Source organism: Lactuca saligna, chromosome 9, assembly GCF_052625555.1.
Source record: "Lactuca saligna cultivar CGN05327 chromosome 9, ASM5262555v1, whole genome shotgun sequence".
In the NCBI taxonomy this organism is placed as follows: Eukaryota; Viridiplantae; Streptophyta; class Magnoliopsida; order Asterales; family Asteraceae; genus Lactuca; species Lactuca saligna.
Genome location: NC_136425.1, coordinates 35363839 through 35384930, shown reverse-complemented (window position 1 = coordinate 35384930; position 21092 = coordinate 35363839). Strand labels below are relative to the sequence as shown.

Here is a 21092-nt window from a genome sequence, read left to right as displayed (position 1 = left end):
ACGCTAGTAATGAAATATAGTGATGACGAGGATGATGATAATGATGATGTTGGTGATGAAGAAGATAATGATGATGATTCGCAAGTTGGTAAAAGAGAAGGGGATGATGAGGAAGAATACACTGATAAAGATGAAAAAGAATCAGTAGCTGACATGGGAGAAGACTTCACTCATAAAATGAACTCTCCTCCAAGGTTGAACAAGCACGTTCGTTTTTCAACTACTTTTTCATCCTATTCCTCTGTTGATGACACTATACCTTGTGGATCAACCCCTCCTGTTGGAGATACTACTGAGAAATTGATCCAAGATGAACTTTCTCCAAAATTGTCTCCTTCTCCTCAAGTTGATACTGTTCCTCAAGATGAGATGGTCCCCCTTACGCCAACACCCATTACTACTGTTACTCTTCATCAGGGTGATCAGGAAGCATCCAACTCCAACTTTCAAAATGGTGTGCATTCCCAACTATCTCTAATTGTGTAGATTAATCAGTCAATGGATAGAAGGTTAACAAAAGTTGAAAAGGATGTGGCCACAATGAAGTGATGTATGGCTTTAGGTGATGATGATGATGATGATATGGTTATTGATGACACCCTGCCAATATCTCCAGGTAATCAACCTCCTACGCCTCCACCTCCATCAACAAACATTCTTCCACTACCTCCTCCACCATATTATCCTCCTCCGAACACTCCTCATCCTCCTAACTCTCTCCCCCCCCCCCCCCAAATCTGATGTTGCCAAAAAGGGGGAGAATAATCAAGAGGGTCCGTAGCCAATGCAAATTCAAGTGATGATTCTACAAAATTCATCTTAGTTTGAGATGACTAGAAGGGTTGAAGCTGAAGTTGATCCTCAAAAACATATTGTTATTGTTGATATTTCAGATGTTGATGCTATAACTGATCAACTCATTCCAGATATTGGTGACCAATTAGAAATCGATGACTATGAAGGGTTTCTTGATCTTGGTTCCATGCAAGAAGTTGTTGTTCATGATGTTCCCTTAAATTTTGTATATCATGGTTCTTGTTTTGAGGTGGAGATTTATCAAGAGGTTCCTAAAGGAAATGATAGTGATATTGACTATGACAATGATCAACTCAATCCTTGAAAGAGGAAGGCTTCCTTCTCAAGGGGAGCTTATGATGTTGAAGTTGGAAACTCTTTTGTTGTTGTTGGTGATCTTTCAGCATCTCCTCCTAAAAAGAAGAGCAAACTCATATTTGATCTAAATGAATTAGCAGAAACATGGAGTATCCCCATTGAGGAAGTTAGAGAAATAACGGTATAATATAATGTTGTCGTTCGTCAAAAGAAAGACGAAAGAAAAGCCAAACGTCTGTCTACCAAACGTGCTCAATCTCTTGCCTATTCAAAGCATTGATAATCAAGTCAAGAAAATCTACAATAATAATGTGGAGAAACAACACATTGTTTCAGACCTGAATGACCAGATTGATAGGAAGAAGTTTGGAGATGTTCTTACTCACAGGTCAAAGCGTGATCCTATCATCAAAGTGAGATGCACCAAACTGATGAATGAATCATTGAAGCTTCACTTGGTTAGAAAGAAAACATAATATGAATACAATGAAGTTATTTATGCTCGTGAGCTAGTCAAATTTGACTACAACGAGTGGTTGATCACATAATTAGCTGTCAAAATACATTCCCCCCACAACGACTTTGGTAAGTTTGCTTGGAATCTTAGGGCATGTGTTGTTTCCAACATGTGTCTATGCTTGCACTCTACAACCCCATTCTTTTGTGGGGTGTAGGGGCAAGTGGTTTCCAGCAATATCCATTCTTATGTATAGAATTCGTGCATTTTACTTGAAACAAATTTTCCCCTGTTGTAACACCTTATTCATTTGATTTGTTTTTCGAGTTTTGTTTTGACCATTTTATGAAAATCAATGAGTCAAGAGTCTGCCTCGTGTTTGGGTTTAACGAGAAACATCTATACAGAACTATTGAAATCATCCACTATTGTTAAGAAATAAAAGGATTTTGACAGAGAAAGGGTTATGTACTTCCCCCTAACATCACAGTGTACTAAATCAAAACTAGCAGTAGTTTTTATTTCACTAATGGGAAAGGGAAGTCTAGTGTGTTTTTCCTTAGATCAGGGATCACAAACTTGGGCTTTACTATTTCTAGAACAAACTTTGACAAAATCTAAATGAGAAATCTTTTCTGGTGACGGGTGACCGAGTTTCATATGCCATACTTCAAATTTTGTGGATAGAGCTTCTCTTCTTTCCGCTGTCACTATCTGATACAATCCTTCAACGCAATTACCTGATCCAATCAATTCCCTCGTCACTAACTTCTGCATGAAAAAGAAATCAAGAAATAATGTTATAATGCAATTAAGATTGCATGTAAGCTTACCAACGGATAAGTGATTATAACCGAAAGTTGGCACATGCAAGACTCCATTTATTTTTACTCCACCCGGTAAGGTGTGTTCTCCTTCACCCATAACAGGAATTGTATCCCCATTAGGAAAGATGACGAGTGCTTCTTTTAAATTTGTGACTTCATTATAGCGACATTGAGTGATTGCTTCAGTTCATAAGCACAAACAAGGTGCTCCTTCCTTCTCGAATCTCTCATCCAAGTCTTTCCAGATTTCCGGCGAGGTGTTGGCATACCTTACACTGGTGCGGATTTCTTTTTCCATTGTCGTCGTTAGCTAACCTTTTATCATGGCGTCAACTCTCATCCATGCCATGTACATGGGATCTGTGGCTTCTAGTTTCTTGATCGACCTGTCCACAAAGCCAACCTTGTTCTTTGCGAATAAGAAGTTCATCATCTCCTGTTTCATTCATTGAAATTGTTGTTGTTCAGAATGTCATTCACCTGCATTTTTTTTGGATAATCAGATGTGTGAATGTAGTATGTCTTGTTTTAAGATGGAATATGTTTGAACCATGTATAATGATATATGGTATGGTGTTTGGATAAAATATAAATAATGTTTTAGGATTAATATTATAAAAGACTTTAACCTTTATTGGACCTTAACCTTTTTTTCTTCATGTTGTTTATGGTGTTTTTGCTCGCATTTAATCTTAAAATTTCAAGGAAATATTAGATGGTGACAAAATGCATGTTAAAATCTATTTGGAAGATGCCTGAATTTGTTGCGGGTGAAAAGCATCGGTCTAGGGCTCTAGTTGACCTTAGAGCATCCACATCGGGGTCTTTCAAAATTCTTTTGCAATGTCACCAAGCAATATTTCATGCCACATATGACTTGATCTTTCAACTTGTGCAAGCCCTGCAAATGTAGTTTAATAATTTTTTAATCAACCAATATGGGTGATATGAGGGGAATACACATCAGACTATTTTTAATCAATATATTAACTTTTCATCCACTTGATATATATTAGTTTTCAATCGGCATACTTACATTTCCACCAAACATTGTACACATGTGGCATTTACAATCGATTTGCAAGAACCACCAATGTGGATGCTCTTACATTTAATATTGTTTTCGGAATTAAACAAAATGATAACTTCCATATTCCAATCTATGTTTGGAAATCTAATCTAAGGGTTCAACTGACTTAATTTTCCCAATCGATAGTCATTAGTTATAGTAGAGTTAAAAATTACCTTAGCTATTACATTGTTTTTCATCTTCAAAATTTTAAATTAACAGACATAAAACCTTCGGCTAGCAAATATAGAACATTTGGTCTCCAAATTAGAAAATTCAGAACCTTTTATCTCCAAATTAGTGGGTGTAGAATCATTTGTGATTTACTTTCACCCAAATTAGTAGACATATAACCTTCAATCTCCAAATTAACATATGTATAACCATTTGTTATATGATTTCATCGAAGTTAGTAGATGCATAACTTTCAATTTCCAAATTCACAAACACACATATAATCGAAGTATCATACCTCCATCTTTTTTTCATCAAAAACATCAACAAGAGCAAAATAATACGAGTCAACAAAAAGTTTGTTAAATATGATTGTTTTCTTAAATTATCAGAAACCCACTAAACGGGTTGGAATGAAAAAAATAGAAAAATGTGAGGGTTGTTTTGAAAAATATTCACATATGTTCTAAAGAAATCTTCAAGTGAATAAGTAAAGGGTTGTCTTGAAAAATTAAGTCAGTTGAACCCTTAGAATAGATTTCCAAACATAGATTGGAATATGGAAGTTATCATTTTGTTTAATTCAGAAAACAATATTAAATGTAAGAGCATCCACATCGGTGGTTCTTGCAAATCAATTGTAAATGTCACATGTGTACAATGTTTGGTGGAAATGTTAATATACCGATTAAAAGACTAATATATATCAAGTGGATGAAAAGTTAATATATTGATTAAAAATAATCTGATATGTATTCCCCTTACATCACAAATATTGGTTGACTAAAAAAATTAATAAACTACAATTGCAAGGCTTGCACAGGTTGAAAGATCAAGTTATATGTGGCATGAACTTGTTGACATTGCAAAATAATTTTGAAAGATCCCGATGTGGATGCTCTAACGTCAACTAGAGCCCTATAGGGGTGTTGAACGGGTAATTTTTTCGGGTTTCAGGTAATTCGGGTCTGGTAATTCGGGTTTTTCATGTTAGAAAAATTACCCGTTACCCTACCCAAACTAAATTCGGGTAATTCGGGTTTGGGTAATTCGGGTATCGGGTCGGGTTTGGGTAATTCGGGTATTACCCGAAATATATATATATATATTTTTTGAATTTTACCTGAAAATAAATTTAATAAAATAAATATGTCGTGCTTTATTAGTCTTGTTTATATAAACAAACGAGACATAAACGAAGTTACACAAGCTTTGAACATTGAGATTTTTTAGTCAATAAATTATGAGATATCAAGTAATTTTTTAACAACTTAATCTAATCTAATAAGATGTTAAAAAAAACAAATACCTAAAGATCTTAATTTAAAAGTTTAAAATGTTTAAGATAAATGTAGCCATAAGTTTTGCCATGTTCTGAAGTTTCGTTAAGATAATGAGTTTGTTAGTTGCAATAAAACCTATAATCAAGAAAACAGTTAAGTTTTAAAGAACGTGATGGTATTTAAAAATTACTTTTAATATTGTTAGTATCGTATTGTCATAATAAATATATTAATGTTTTACAATAATAATATAGTTTAAGCGTGATTAAATATCTGCTATATTGTACAAGCTCTACAAAAAAAAAGGAATTTTTAAAATAATTTGGGTAATTCAGGTATACCCGAATCCCAAAAAATTTACCCTTTACCCTACCCGAAAAAAAAATCGGGTAACCCGATTACCCGGAAAAATTTACCCGTTACCCGATTTACCCGATACCCGAAAAATCGGGCGGGTATTTCGGGTAACGGGTATTTTCGACAGGGCTACTTATTTTCATGTTACGGCTCTCCTTATATTGCTTATTTCTTCCTTAGGTGCCTAGTTCTTGTCATGAAGTTGGCATATCCGTGTGGTCATACGTGGGGTTCCCCGTCTTTTATTGACAAGTGTCGAACTTTCCCTTCATTGGACCAATGGGTCGATTTCAATCACCTAACTATCCAGCACTTCAGATTCCGTATAGTACTCTTAGAATGGTTAATTAGTGGTCCTCCATAGATGCTTTTATAGTCTCATTCCATTTTAAATATTTACACAGTCAATGTGCCTAGACATTAGGAGTAATCACACTCATCTGACATATGCAAATCAAAGCAGTCAATAGAAAAGCATGCATCCCATAATGCTATTCGAAGTATATGATTAAACTTAATCATGTGTAAGTAGGCAAAGGTTAATTAACCACTACATATGTTTATCTGTTGGTGTTGCTTAATTGTTGCATTGCTTTTTCCGTGATCTTAAAGTTGCATTTTTGGAGTGGACCCAATGACACCCAATAAACTTTTGAGGTCTATTATCTCATCTCGTCACATTTTTTCCGTGTAATAAAAAGTTGTAATTTTTATTTCATTTCTCTCTTGTCAATATATATGTCTGAATCCAAGTCTTACTGAACATTTTGTCATTTGAATATTCTTAATTACAAAGAAGTAAATGAATAATGAGAATAATTTCATATGCTTTTCGCTGAGAAATTATCATTGTTGATATACCGATACACGATACATGTGTTTTCACTTTGAGGCTTCTTAAGTCTAATTCAATTGGTATCTAATCTGCGAGGGTGAATTCTACCAAATCTTTTAAGGAATTATATGAAGACCCTCCTTTGAAGAGAGAATATTTAGCCTTTTCTTTCATGCTAATTGCTCTTTGCCTCATCTCTTGCCCTTCTTCATCCACCAAGAGTCTTCTGATTGCACTTTCGACTATTTTTATCTCAAGATTTTCGAGTTCCAGACCTACACGCCATACGTAACTCAGGTACCTCGAATTTACACATTGGTCCCCCATAACTGGTTGACATATCATTGGAACCCCTTCGGAAATACTTTCTAAAGTAGAGTTCCAACCACAGTGACTCCAAAACCCACCAACTGCAGAATGTGCCAGCACCTGTTTTTGTGGAGCCCACTTCAACACAAGACCTCTTCCTCTTACTTCTTCTGTAAATCCTTCTGGCAAAAATTCAATCCACTCCGACCCACTAACTGAACCGGGTCGGACCACCCATAAAAACGGTTGTTTGCTTTTGGCCAGCCCCCAGGCTGTCTCAGCAAGCTCGGTTTCATCCATGGTGGCTAAACTCCCCAGACTTACATAGATAACTGATCTTGGAGCTTGCTTATCAAGCCATGAAATGCAACCAGTGTCTTCTTCAAGAAAGCTAGTAGATGGACAGCTAGCCATTTTTATCAGAGGTCCGATGGCGAAAATTGGAACCTGGTAGTGCTGACTGAGTTGCGTCAGCGCTGAATGCTCAAGAAACTCCATGGTGTTCCATATAATAGCTGAAGGGGTTCTAACACGTTCCGCAAGAGCAAGCATTTCTGTTGCAACTTCTGTAGGTGTATCATTAAAAGGTAAATCCTTGTACCTGAGGGGATGGAGCTCTGGAACAAGCTCCTGCAGCATAGAATCTGTGTTGTAGAGTGGTAAAAACGTGATATAAAGGTTATTGTATATATTTATATATATAGCGACATATCTACAGTTAAAAGGTAAAGTACTAACAAACCTTGAACAGGAAGTTGCCCTTCTGCATGAAGCCGAGGAAGAGCAAGGAAAGCCGGCATATACGATGCACTACAACTGCGCAAAACAATGCTAGGAAGATTCAAATTGTTGGCAACTTCTTCAGCAAAATACATGACATTATCGTGTATGACTGTGATCGAATGATTCATTTCATCTTTTCCTTCTTCAATCTTTCGAGTCAAGTGATCTTGAAGCTGCATTTTGCAGTTATTGTTAAGGGCTTCAAGGAACTTTGTGTAGTTGGCTGACGCATCAATGGCTAAAAAGTTGTCAGAAAGAGGAAGGAAGACGAATTCAGGATGGTTAGAAGGATCAGGGGAGTTTAATTTGGTATGGGCTAAGGTTATTGAGAAGCCTTTGGAATGAAGGACACTGCCAAGCTGAAGCATAGGCGTCATGTGACCTTGAAATGGACTTGCTACCAGTACCAAAGGTTTCCCTCTCTTTCTCTCATCTCCCATCATTCTTCCTATTGCCTACTAGCTACTTAAACTTTAATCCTTTGCAATTATATTTATATGGAAAAAAGTCAACAATAAGAGGGATTTATGTCTTTATCAGGTACATGGTATTTGGTCGTTGATACTTGATAGAATATTTAGCAGTTGGTTAAAGTTGAAAAGAAATGGTTGAAAAAACATGTTTTAGATAGTATATATTAACATTGCTTTTATAAATTGATTTCAAAATAAGAACACTTATCGTAAACAAGTAAGACAATGACTAATATTTTCTAAATTACATTATATATATATATATATATATATATATATATATATATATATATATATATATATATATGCATACGTTATTTTGTTTTTACAAACTATTGTGTGACAAAATGCAGAGATCTGGACCAACGGATGAAATTCATCAATGGACATGATTTGAGGGTGTATGATACTACAATGGGATAACATGTATTATATAATCACATAAATTTTAGCAAAAGGGTATTTTGGACAATTAACTATATTTAAAAAAGAAAATTTTCGGATTTTTAGGGATAATAAATTCTCCTAATTTTAAAATCTTGTTTTTTTTAATTAATTCAGTTTTAATTGTAAAGTAATTTGTAAACAGAACCGATTTTATTCTGCCAGAATATTTTTTTGTTAGAATGAGGTTCTTTCATAATTTTATTCTATTAGAATATTATTGAAGAATAATAAAATTCTTGAATCCGAGGTTGAACAACATTCTAATATATTTTTATACATCTGAACTTAAATACAAATTCATGCATATTCTTACAAACTAAAAATCTTATACATTTTAATATAATTGTACATATTTTAAAAGAATATCAACAAAATGAATAAAATTTTTAAAAAATAACAACATTCCTAAATTGTGTGTATGATCAAACTTTATTCATTTTTCAAGTTATTCCTATTAGGTCTTCAGTGCATTCTTCCAGTCATTCCTATCACAAATACAATAAAAACTAATAATGGTTAAAAACATGTTACTTGCAATTAACTATCACTTTATATATTCTAGTAGAATAAATAGAATATGACAGAATACATAGAATACATTATGACAGAAATACACAGATTTTATTCTGGCATAATACATTCTGAAAGAATATATAGAATACATTCAAGTCATTCCTATCACAAATGCAACAAAAACATCAAAATCCAACAATAAACATTAATTCATTCTGAAAGAATACAAACATTTTGAAAGAATGGATTTATATAAATAAATCATGACATGATACACGCAAATTCATTCACACCTCATACTCAACTTTCACATCATAATAGACTAATTTCTTCTAAAAAACAACACTAATTAAACTCCCCTGATATTGAGAATTAGTCAATTACCGGGAATTTGGCTTGAAACTTCTCTTATGCATTATATCGAACACCTTCTGTGCATTATCAAGTGCTTCCGTGTAAAAGAAAAAACACCAACAAAGGAGAAGCTCAATACACATATACAGGGTAAAAGGAACCAACAACAAAAACCATACTATAACTCCAAGAAAACCCCACCACACTACCACTAAGCAACAACAAACAGTCACACAAGCCAAAGAACCAGCAAAACAACAAAAAAAAACACCACGGGTAAAAAGGTCAACCACCCTGAAAACCATTTTGGACAGCAAGAATCATAGAGGAGCCCCAGCAAAACAAAAGCAGACAGTTACGAATCGAGCCAATCAAAACTCAAACTTAGGGAAACTCCATGAAATAGAAATGCATAGGAAGAATCCATAGAAACAACCACATAAATGTGACCTGATGTGGAATAAAGAAAAAAAAAACAATAAAAAACAATCAAATTTATTGAAAAGCTAAGTGATTTGAAGTCATGAAGAAAAAATAAATTGTTTAAAAAAATACAGAAGATGTCAACTTTTGATTGAAGATTAAGACGTGAGATTGACTAATGATTTCTACTCTTTTACCTGAGAAGATGAAGACCGGCAGAAGAGGGTGGTTGCTTGATGATGATGGTGGGTCATCACTGCAAACATGAAGGGGAGGCGTTGCTGGAGAGGAGGCATTGATTGAATTTTTCTGTCGTCAAAAGGGAAAATCGTTGGAGAGAGAAGATTTGTAGATGCAAATGAACGCCAGAGGTTATTTTTAGGTTTTTAAAATACTGATTTTCTTTCCTTAATTGTAGGATTAAATTAAATGACCTTATTAATTGTAAATACAAAAAACCGAAAATGCCCTTATTTGATCTAATTAATTATTTAATATTTACTAATTTGTAATTGGTGTATACATTCACACAATAATTGCTAAAAACATTTTAACCTAGCTCTCTCTCTCTCTCTCTCTCTCTCTCTCTCTCTATATATATATATATATATATATATATATATATATATATATATATATATATATATATATATATATATATATATATATATATATATATATATATATATATATATATATATATATGGTTTTAAAACATGTTTTAGATTATAAACTAACAAACGATGTATTTGATTAATAAAATAAAATAAATTCATTAAAATGCTTGTTTGAGTATCATTTTAAAAATAGGCTTTATAATTTATTTTAAGTTTGACACTCATGATAAACTAAAAAAACACAAAAAAAAAAAATTAGTTACTAATTATAAGGTTGAAGTTGTGGTTTCACCACACCTCTTACTTTTTGTGAGCCACCTTGGAGCCATATTACTCTCTCTTCTTCTCACTTCGTTTATTTTTCACCTTGGAAATAGTTACCTTTTATTTTCTTTCACTTTCTGATCATCATGAACTTAAATAAAAACAAACATAACAACATAAGAAGCAATAAAAGGTATGAAAAATGAGACGTGGTTCCGTGAAATCTACCACAGTGGTTTGATCACCATCTAATGTTTCCTTGAAATTTTAAGATTAAATGCGAGCAAAAACACCATAAACAACATGAAGAAAAAAAAAAAAAAAGTTATAAACCAAAACAAAAAAGTTGGTCCGATAGAAAAAGTACAAAAAAGTTGGTCCAATAGAAAAAGTTATCAATCATGTGACTTTTTGAGAAATAAAGGTAAAGGTCTTTTATAATATTAATCCTAAAACATTATTTATATTTTATCCAAACACCATACCATATATCATTGTCCGTGGTTCAAACATATTCCATCTTAAAACGAGACATATGTAACAAACATTCTTGAAAATAATACATGGCAAGACTTTGGACCAAATTTATCAAGTTTAAAGTCTAATAAACAACCTCTAATTAAGTAAATTACTAATCACCACCCTCTTCTTTCACGTTCTAATTATCAAAAAAGATTCAACACCCAAAAAAATCATATCACCTCCCTCCTTACAAATAAATCCATAATAATATCATAAAGACAACAACTGGGACTTATGATCAATCCCATTGAAGATAAAAGTCCCACTCATCGGCACAAATTGCCTCGTAATAAGCTGATGCATAAAACATTCAAACAATTAAAACAATTAAAACCAAATCAATTAAATAAATAAATAATTCCAAACCTTGATAACTTCCTGTGATGCAACCCCACCGATATACGCTGCAACTGCATGTAGCTCAGCAGCCCCATATCGACACATCTCATTGATTAGATCTTCTGGCAAGGGGGACCCATTGCACCCCAAGTCAGTTAGCAGACTAACTGCTGTTGTTTTTAATCTAGAAATCTCTTCATCCATTGCTCTACACGATATTTTACAAAACTATTTATAAAATTTAAATAAATAAATAAAGCATTTATTTTTTGTTATTAAAATTAAAATTGTTGGTGTTACCCATCAAACTGGCCAGGGAAAGCATTATAATTCGCTGAAAACCGATCAACAGCTCGAAGCAAAATATAAAATCCCACAGCAACACTACAGAGTTTATAAAAACAAAAATATAAATAATAATTAGTAATTACTTTTCTTAATTTAATATGATAATGGTAAAAATAAATGTTTCCACCTGTACTCTTCATCAGAGAGATATTTTTGCATTTCTGGTAGAATTGGAGAGTTGAACTCTTCCTCAATGGACTTATATCTGCATACCTACATGATATTCATTCAAAAGTTTTTTTTTTAAAAAAAAGTAAATAAATAAATAAAAAGTGAAGGATTTGGGAAAGTTAAAACTTACTGTGAGTTTTCTTGCATTTTTACAGAAGCTTTTTATGAGATCATTTGAGATGCTTAATGGATCTCTACCGATTTTTTTAAGAATATCTCTAACATGTTGCCCAACTATAATAAAATCAGCTTCTGCTTTCGCTTGATACAGCTTTTGCAGGTTTATATATATCCTACAATTAAATTAAATTAAATATATTTATATTTTTTTTTACAAGTTTAAAAAAAAAAAATGGATTAAACTCACTCAGTAGATGATGTCATGTCTGGTATTGATCCCTCCAGAGGGGCCTCACCACCACCTTCATTACCAATAAACTCCTAAAATATAAAAAAACAAATATTAATTTTTTCATTTAATTAATAAAAATTTAATTCAATGAAAATGAAACAAGGAATGAAGAATTAAAATTAAACTACCTTCAATGCTGCAACCATGACCCAAAAATCTGATGAACAAGAATCGACTTCAGAGCATGGATCATCGAGTATACGTTTCAAATTTGAACCTAAATTTTTATTAATATTATTAAAATTGTGATAAAAAATAAAGATGAATATAATTCATAAATGGTTTTTTTCATGTTACTACTTACTACTGATTCCTTGAGGAGCAAAGACTTTAAAAGAGGCCTCAATGGCTTCTTTATAATTATCTTCATCAGGTGCGATTGTTTTTGCTTTTATTAGTTCCTATAGAGCAAATATGTTACAAACTTAAAATTACTGAAAGGGTAAATTGGTAATTTGGAGTAAACCTTGAATTCCCTTTTCTCTTCTCTTGTTGATGGCAGCTTTCCATTGTGAGTTTTAGCCCAATCATTTGCCATTTTTACAAGGATTAAAATGTATGGTGTGTGTTTATGAGCTACAGGATCAGATGTATCTAAGTCTATGCTCTCAGTGAACCTAAAAAATCAATATCTCAAATAAATTTATAAATCAAAATTATATTTCATTTATAAAAAAAGTCAAAAAAAACTAACTTTTTAAGTTCTGGCCATGGATTGTTTAGGCGAAGATCATCAAGAAAATGGTCAGGTTTTGACTCGATGACTGTATGTTCCTGTAAAAGAATGGAAAAAACAAGATTACATTTATACCCCTTGTTTGACTTTGACTTTTGACTTTGCAGATGTACCTTGACACTGATTCTAACAAAGCCACTGAGACCATATGAACGTGCAAATATCAACATAACATTAGCATCGCGACAAATTCGATCCAGTTTCACCATGGAAGCTTCTACAAGCTGAAGTTTTTAAATTTACAGTTAAGAAAATTGATAATGAATCCAAGAAAATGTGAAGTGAAATGATTTACCTGTGTAGCTATAACCACAGTAAATTGGGAAAAGAATGAAGGGTTTGTGTCAATTAAAGTGACTGGATGCTCTTCAATGAATTTAGCTTTAACAGCATCATTAAGTTCTTGAAGAAAAGCACACACACATTTTGCCTTTGGTTGTCCAAGACTTGATTCACTAACTGAAGATATGACAAAATCAAGATTCAAATTTTCTTAACATTAAAAACTAAAAATAGAAAATACTAGATAAAATGCTGCAATATGATCTTGAAAGATGAAAACATACCCATGAAATTATTTCCAAGGTCTCCATTTTCGACTTTGGATCCATCAACAACAGTGATGCTTCCAATGCCACCAAGAACAAGGTTTTTGAGAGTTTCAGAACCAGTGGGCCCACAATTAAGCAAACATATACTAGCTTTTTCAAGTGCATTCTGCCCTTGTTCACCCCAGATCCTGTGTTGTAACATAATAATGTTGTAAGAGAAAGTAATTAAACATGAACATAATGATAAAACACTTGTACATTTTCTTGATTTGGTTTTGGTAGTCAAATTGGCTAATTTCAGAGATGCTGATGAATGAGATAGTTGAAATAAATGAAGATGATTAGTAATTACTATGAACTAGAAAGATACCATTTTGATAAATGGAAGCTATTGAAGAGGAAAGTTGACAATTTGGTACTTACAGAGAGCAAAAGCTAGTAGTGGTTAAAAAGATAACATTAGATGAGAAAACAGTTTGTACATGATTTGAAAAAAGAAACCTAAACTCATACCCTAGTCATGTTCTTTGTAGTTTTCCTTCAACACTTTTTACTTAAGGAAAAACATTGAGATTTGTGTACATGGTAACTTAGTATTGAAAAAACAACAGATGTTTAAGCTATTAAATTGAATTTGCTCCATCAATAAATACTCCATACATCCAATAGAAACTGACCTTGATATAATAGATACTTTTTTCCAACTATTTTGTAAGGTAAATTATCATGTAATGGAATAACAATCGCCAATTTCTCTCTATGATCAAAAAACTTTGTCTTAAAGCAAACCACTAACTCATTTTCCCATCAGAATAAAAATTCCAGTCCAACTCTACCTAAAATTCCCAAACCTACTTAAAATCAAACACTCCAATTTCAACACCTGTGAAAACCTTGTTTTCACTGCAACTCCCAGCAGTATGTTACGGAAGAAAAAGTTACCCAACATAAAACCACTTAGCGAATAGACTTTACGATATCAAAATGTGCAACTCAGGACACTTAAAGTAAGCATTCTTAAAAACGAATCGGATCATCATGTCATGCTCTCTCACGAAATTGAGTTTAATCATAGTAGTATTGACATAAACTAGGGCTAATGAAATTGTGTATGAGCGAGATAGAGAGCGATTAACAAAACCTGAGCTGACGATCGTATTTAGTCTTAGGTTCCGGTTTAGGTTCCGCCTTAGGTTCCGCCATTGTTGAGCTCTTCCTTGATGGCTCGATCGTTGGCAGTATGTTCGTGCACAAAGTGAGGTTTTTCCGAGAGAGCAGGGAATAAGAAAGGGTAGCTACCTACGAAAAATAAAGGGAAATATTATAAATTTATCTTTTGTTGTTTAAATATTTTTTTCTTTTTTTTTTTTTTATTATTTTGATGATTTTTCCAAGTAAATGAAATATTCTATTTTCGTAATATATTAATAGTCTATATATTCTTTTTAGTTTCTTCTAAAAATAAATTTTTTTTTTAGAGAAATTTAATTGTTTTGTATTTTTTATGCCTACAAATGTTTATACCTAATAAAATTATGACAAATATTATCATTCCATATTTTTTTAACTAATTCATTAAAACTATATTAGAAATGTATCACATAAAATTAAACTGAATGATAAATTTATTATAATTTTAATTGGTAGAAATTATTATAGAAATAAAAGATAGGAGGTAATTTAATTTTTTTTTTAACAAAATATCGTTCATTAATTAGTTAAACTACTATGAAATTAGATGTAAAAATGTATAATTGTCATTTAATTTAATAAAGTTAATGAGAATTAATGTTTCATTAATCTATGTGTTTTTCATTTGTAGATAATAATTTTTGGACGTAGAGAGTATTATTCTGATTTCTTTCAGATTTTTTAAAAGTTTTTTAGAATTATTTTTTTAAGAAATAAAATGTCTTTCTATTTTTCTTCCTAATTATTTTCCTACCCATTTGAAATGATGTCAAATGTCAAAATATTATTAATTTTATCAAAATATAATATATGTCACCATTTCAAGGCTAGGTGAAGATAAATGGGAAGAAAATGTAATAAGATATTTAATTTCTCTTTTTTCTTTGGCCTCGCAATGGATTTGAACTCTTTTTTAAATCAGATTTCATATGCTAATCCGAAATAAGATAGTCATAAATCTAGATTATGGTTAATTGTTTAAAAAAATGTTAATTGGATCTATTAATGGTTATAATGTTATATTGTAAATCCATATCTAATACAAAAAATCGGACAAAAATCGGTTTGGATTTAACCAAAATTTGATAGCCTAAAACACCAATTTTTATATTTATGTATATAAACTTATGATTAAAAAAATGCTAAAACCAGTTCTCAAATAATCCCATTACTTTTTATCTAAAAAAATCGTTATATATTTTCTGATAGATAATTATAAAAAAAAAAAAAAAACATTATTAGGGTTTTTTTTTAACATCTTATTTAATTTATATGTCATGTTGACACGATGTCAACATGTTTGTTTAAGTGGGTTGAAATCTTCTTTACATAAACTTTTTTTTATTTATGACAGTGAACTGGTCATTTTAGTTTTTGCTTCAATCTTCAATGGCTTGCATATGACTAATCACAAAAATGATTGGTGGTTCTAACACCCTTTCATTGTTTTTTTAGCATTTACTAAAAAAATGTATGTTTTTTTTTTTTTTTGTGAAATTATACTTTTGGGATGCTGTTTTTTTAACAGAAAGTAATTGTGCAGATTTTTTTTTGTTGCAAAAATCTCGATTTAAGACGACCATCAGTGCATTTAGCATTTACGTTAGGCTAATATTTCATGAATTATGTAGATATTTTTACTATTTAGATTTCCATAAAATTTCCCACAAATTACAGACTTTTTCTTATATATTATGTTGTTTTATTAAATCCAAATCAAATATTCATTCATTCTTGTTTAAACATTATCAAACATTTACCTTTTTTCGAATATGAATTCACAAAAGTAGATATGTAGAATATTTGTTTTGTAGCAGAGGGGTGTGGAAAAAGATTATTTATACCCATAATCATTAATCAAATATGAAAGGGGTGAGAGCTAATTTCACCCTATGTACAAATTCTATCTTAATGAACTACCATTTAATTCTAACACATACATATCACAACACATATTATAGAAACAAATATAAGCATTAAACAAAGGAATCAAATCAACTTTCTTTCTTCAAGCAATATTTAGATGGATATTCATCATCATTCCATTCAAAATCACCACAAGCAGTAAGAACAGTTGCAAGAATATAATCATCCACCTCAATACCTTCAGCCTCCATTCGATACATCAACTTCATAGCCTCTCTACACATCCCATTTTTAGCATATCCAACAATCATAGCTTTCCATGACACCAAATTCTTCTCAGGCATATTATCAAACACCTCAATCGCATCTTCCACATACCCACATTTTGAATACATATTAATCAAAGCACTTCCCACAAACACATTATCAAAACAAGGAGATTTACTAATAGATGAATGAATCACTTTTCCATGCCATATATCTTCCATTTTAGCACAAGCTTTTAACACTGAAGAAAATGTAAACGGATTTGGAGTCACACCTTCTCCCACCATTTCTTTCAAGAACTCAAGAGCTTCAAGTTCATGCCCGAGTTTTGTACACCCTGAAATCATAGCTGTCCAAGAAACCACATCTCTAAACTTCATTCTATGGAGGACATTGTTTGCAGAAGGGTAATCTTGGCATTTACAATATAGCCAAACAAGAGTGCTTGCTATGTAGATATTGTCTTCTATGTGATTCTTGAGGATTTGCGCGTGTAATTCTTTTCCAATTTGTAATGCTTTGATTATCCCACATGCTCTAATCAAACTCACCATTGTTAACTTGTTAACATAGATTTTTCTTCTTTTCATTATTCTAAAAAGATTGATGGATTCTTCACCATGGCCATTGCGTGCATACCCTGCTATAATTGATGTCCATGTCACCATGTTTCTTCTTCTCATTCCATCGAACACAATTCTAGAATCTTCTATTTCACCACATTTTGCGTACATGTCAACTAAGGAAGTTTCTAGAAAAACATCGTTTTTGAATAGCTTTTTGACTATGGTTGCGTGTAATTGTTTCCCAAAATTTATAGCTTGTTCTTCACCACATGCTTTTAACACGCTGCAAACTGTAAACTCGTTAGGGGCAAATCCGTCATTTAACATTTGTGAAAATAAAGTGAATGCTTCTTTGGTTTGTCCGTGTTGAGAACATGCGGTTATTATTGTAGTCCAGGAAACGACATCGCGCCCTTGCATGTTGTTAAATACATGAAATGCTTCTTCTAAGTGATTACATTGTGCATAGAAATAGACTAGTGAGCTATCAACGATTAAATTACCAAAACGCCCTTTGAATACGCAAGCGTGAAGTTGTCTCCCTAGCTCAAAATCTAATCTCCTGCTACATAGATTCAATAGGCATACAAAAGTTTTAGGGTTTGCCCGAATCCCACTTTTAACAAAATCCATAAACAACCTCATTGCTTCATCTTCAAACCCGTATTTTAAATACCCACCAAGCATAGCAGTCCATGAAACGACATTTCTTTCAGGCATTTCGTCAAACACCTTTCGTGCATCGCTCAAACACCCCATTCGGAGATACCCGCTTATCAAATTGTTATCAAGAAACATCCTTGAATCTCCCCGACACTTTGAAACTACACCGTGTAACCTTTTAACTTCTTTAATGGAACTAGAAAAGTGAAGCAAAGTACCAAGAGTTTTGCCGTTAACAACGTATCTATCGCCACTGTTATCAGAACAAGATGGAAGCTTATCATCTGAGTGTGTCTGATAATCATTACGCTTTGCTGAAGAACACTGAAAACGTTGATCTTCATGGGTACTGCTACAGATGTTTCTGGGATTCTTTAAGGGTTCATGGATGTGATTTAAAGACGTGGAAAGGTGAATATCGACAAGGAACGGTGGTGGTGGTGATTGAAGAAAGCAGAGATTGGGAGAAACAAATGTTACTGTAGAGAACATCTCGGGATGAATGTCCAAATTTGCGATTCTCCCGCAAATTTTCAGTTGGAATCCCAGATTCTTGAATTCGTGTTTCTGAATTACATAAATGGTGTTTCGGATAGGGGCTAACTAGATATTTAAGTAGTGTAACTTTTAAATCATAAAGTAAGTTTAAATGGAGTGGTTAATTATTTTTATTTTTATAACCATTGTATCTAACATTTTATATTAATAATAAATATTAATTTAAAATATATTTAGGAAAATACACTTGAAATTTGTCAAGAGTTTTATCAAAAGATGTAAGCAAATGCACTTGTTATGAATGTCTATATTTTGTAGATAGATATAATGCTTTAATTGAATTATTATGAAAAATAAATATACAATATCGTTATAAAAAGACAATATATCTAATTAGAAATAATTACACAATATCAAAATTATTATTTTATGAAATCAGATGCACTAATATTTTAAATCAAACAAAAGATTGGAAACAATAATATATAAAACTCGTACACATATTAATAAAAATAGAACAAACGAACTTTTCTCTTGATTTCTAATCAATATCAAGGAAAATGTTACAAAAAAAAAAAATGAAAAACACACCCTAATAATTTATCCAAGAAACATTTTATTAATTTTGTGTTTACTAAAATCCTTAATTCAAAAAGTTTACTTCAATAGCTGTTTCCAAATAAAAGTTTACTTCAATAAAATACATATTGAAGGGTTTTTTTTTTTTTTTTTTTTTTTTTTTTTGTGTGTGTGTTTAATATATGTGTTTTTGCACATGTAACGAAATAATGGGAGGCTTTAAATAGTCAAAAATTAAATTTAATACAAAGCTTTTTATGTTTATTATAGGTGTTTTCACATATTTATTGAAACTATGGAAAAGTTTAGTAGATATTAAATAATACTGTGATTTTCCTCATAATTGTCCTATTTCTTTAAAACTTACCCTAAATATTAAACATATTTAATGAAAATAAATAAATATTTTTAATATATATTTATAAATATTAAATAATGTAAATTTGATTATTTGACATGGTGTTGTTATGAAATATGAATACACAAACGAGGCGATTTCCTGCGTAGTTTTAGGTTAAATTCTTGAGTTCCTTTTCAGTATGTGGACTCTGCGATTCAAAACAAGCAACAACAATGGCGCCACGCAATTATCATCGTCAATATCCACTCTATTTCACGAGGTTCAAGCACATTACTCAACAAAATCAACACAAGAACATCCGATTAGCGAGCCCCATTTCATGGTGGATTACCTTGTCAATTCTCTAGGGTTTTCTACAGACCAAGCAGTCTCCGCTTCAACAAAGGTAAGTCACCTTAAATCCACTCAAAACCCTGAATCAGTCATTGATTTCTTCAAACAATGCGGTCTCGACAAAACTCAGATAAAGAACATTGTATGTTTTACCCCTAAAATCTTAACAACCAGCGTTGATAAAATCCTCCAACCCAAATTTAGGGTTTTCCAGGAATTAGGTTTATCCGGGTCGGTTTTAGAGAAGCTTGTTAAACAAAGTCCGACTTACTCCAGCAATAGGTTAGGTTCCAACGTCGATTATCTGAAGAAGTTACTGAATAACGATGAAAAAGTGAGTAAAGTTATTTACAGATCATGGTGGATGTTATCCACGAATTTTGCACAGAAATTGTCAGCTAATATGCTCGTATTGGAAAAATACGGATTACCAAATGATAAAATCGAAACTATACTCCTCAGAAACCCTGGATGTCTTCTTCAAAGTCCAGAGTGGTTGGAATCAACCATTAAAAGAGTCGAACCTGTATTAGGAATTCCTCGTAATTCCCCTAGATTTGTTGATGGGGTTGAAATAATTATTTCATTGAGTAAATTGACATTAGAGACGAAATTTGGAGTTTTTAGAAGCTTTGGGTGGACTGATTCTGAAATATTTACAATGGTTAAAGCTTTACCTTTTTGTGTGAGAAGATCTGAAGCTAAAATTCAAGTTTCATTGAATTTTTTCATGAATGAACTTGGTTATACAGCTCAATATTTAGCTACTCACCCAAAGCTATTAGTTTACAGCTTGGAGAAGAGAGTTATGCCTAGAAATAAAGTTTTGGAGATTTTGAAAGAGAAGAAGCTTTTGAAGAACAATTTTTCACTTTGTTCAGTTGTTGCTTTTTCTGAGGTGAATTTTGTTAAAGATTTTGTGGCTCCTTATCATGAATTTGTACCACATCTGCTTGAAGCTTACACCAATGCTACTGTTCAATCTTCACACAATCAGATAGCTTGATTGTATGTTTGTATGTTTTCTTGAAATTATTAAAATCTTGTTTTCTTTCTTAGTTTGGATTATGTTGTTGATTCATTATTGGAAAAAAGAAGTTATAGTCTACATTCTAAAATCAATCTTTGTCTTTCCTTTCTATGACTATGAACTACTTAAAGCAATCATGTTTTAGTGGATTGTACATTGTGAAGTACAAGTTGTACATATCTCTAGAAACGGGTCATATCATAATAGACAAGTGGCAATGCTTTTGAAAGTGCAAAATGGGTAGCAAGAACAAAGAGATTGATTGATTTTGATGTGATGATTCATGATTGCTTTACAAAGAGTCTGGAGATTGAGTAGAGACTAGAGAGGATGCATCTTTGCTAAAGAAAAAGCTCTATGG

General features: G+C 32.1%; 3 protein-coding genes and 1 pseudogene across 3 annotated transcripts; 1 reads left to right on the top strand and 3 right to left on the bottom strand.

The window, feature by feature from the left end:
- Positions 1 to 3224: 3224 nt before the first annotated feature.
- On the bottom strand, positions 3225 to 7655 carry LOC145016204 (UDP-glycosyltransferase 76H1 pseudogene; annotated as a pseudogene).
- Positions 7656 to 10799: 3144 nt separating this feature from the next.
- Positions 10800 to 14680, bottom strand: LOC145017885 (NEDD8-activating enzyme E1 regulatory subunit AXR1-like). Its single transcript, XM_078975839.1, has 14 exons — positions 14519 to 14680; positions 13393 to 13565; positions 13122 to 13285; positions 12940 to 13050; positions 12785 to 12864; positions 12557 to 12707; positions 12395 to 12491; positions 12219 to 12307; positions 12046 to 12119; positions 11809 to 11971; positions 11635 to 11720; positions 11460 to 11543; positions 11187 to 11367; positions 10800 to 11114 (listed from the first exon to the last, which is right to left on the bottom strand). The coding sequence occupies exons 1-14, from the start codon at positions 14578 to 14580 to the stop codon at positions 11031 to 11033; spliced, it is 1599 nt and encodes a 532-aa protein (XP_078831965.1). The 5' UTR covers positions 14581 to 14680; the 3' UTR covers positions 10800 to 11030.
- A 1710-nt stretch (positions 14681 to 16390) lies between these two features.
- LOC145015483 (Pentatricopeptide repeat (PPR) superfamily protein) lies at positions 16391 to 18525 on the bottom strand. The gene has a single exon (XM_078973961.1). The coding sequence runs from the start codon at positions 18420 to 18422 to the stop codon at positions 16563 to 16565; it is 1860 nt and encodes a 619-aa protein (XP_078830087.1). The 5' UTR covers positions 18423 to 18525; the 3' UTR covers positions 16391 to 16562.
- A 947-nt stretch (positions 18526 to 19472) lies between these two features.
- Positions 19473 to 20823, top strand: LOC145013875 (transcription termination factor MTEF18, mitochondrial-like). Its single transcript, XM_078972223.1, has one exon. The coding sequence runs from the start codon at positions 19547 to 19549 to the stop codon at positions 20705 to 20707; it is 1161 nt and encodes a 386-aa protein (XP_078828349.1). The 5' UTR covers positions 19473 to 19546; the 3' UTR covers positions 20708 to 20823.
- The last annotated feature ends 269 nt before the right edge of the window (positions 20824 to 21092 follow it).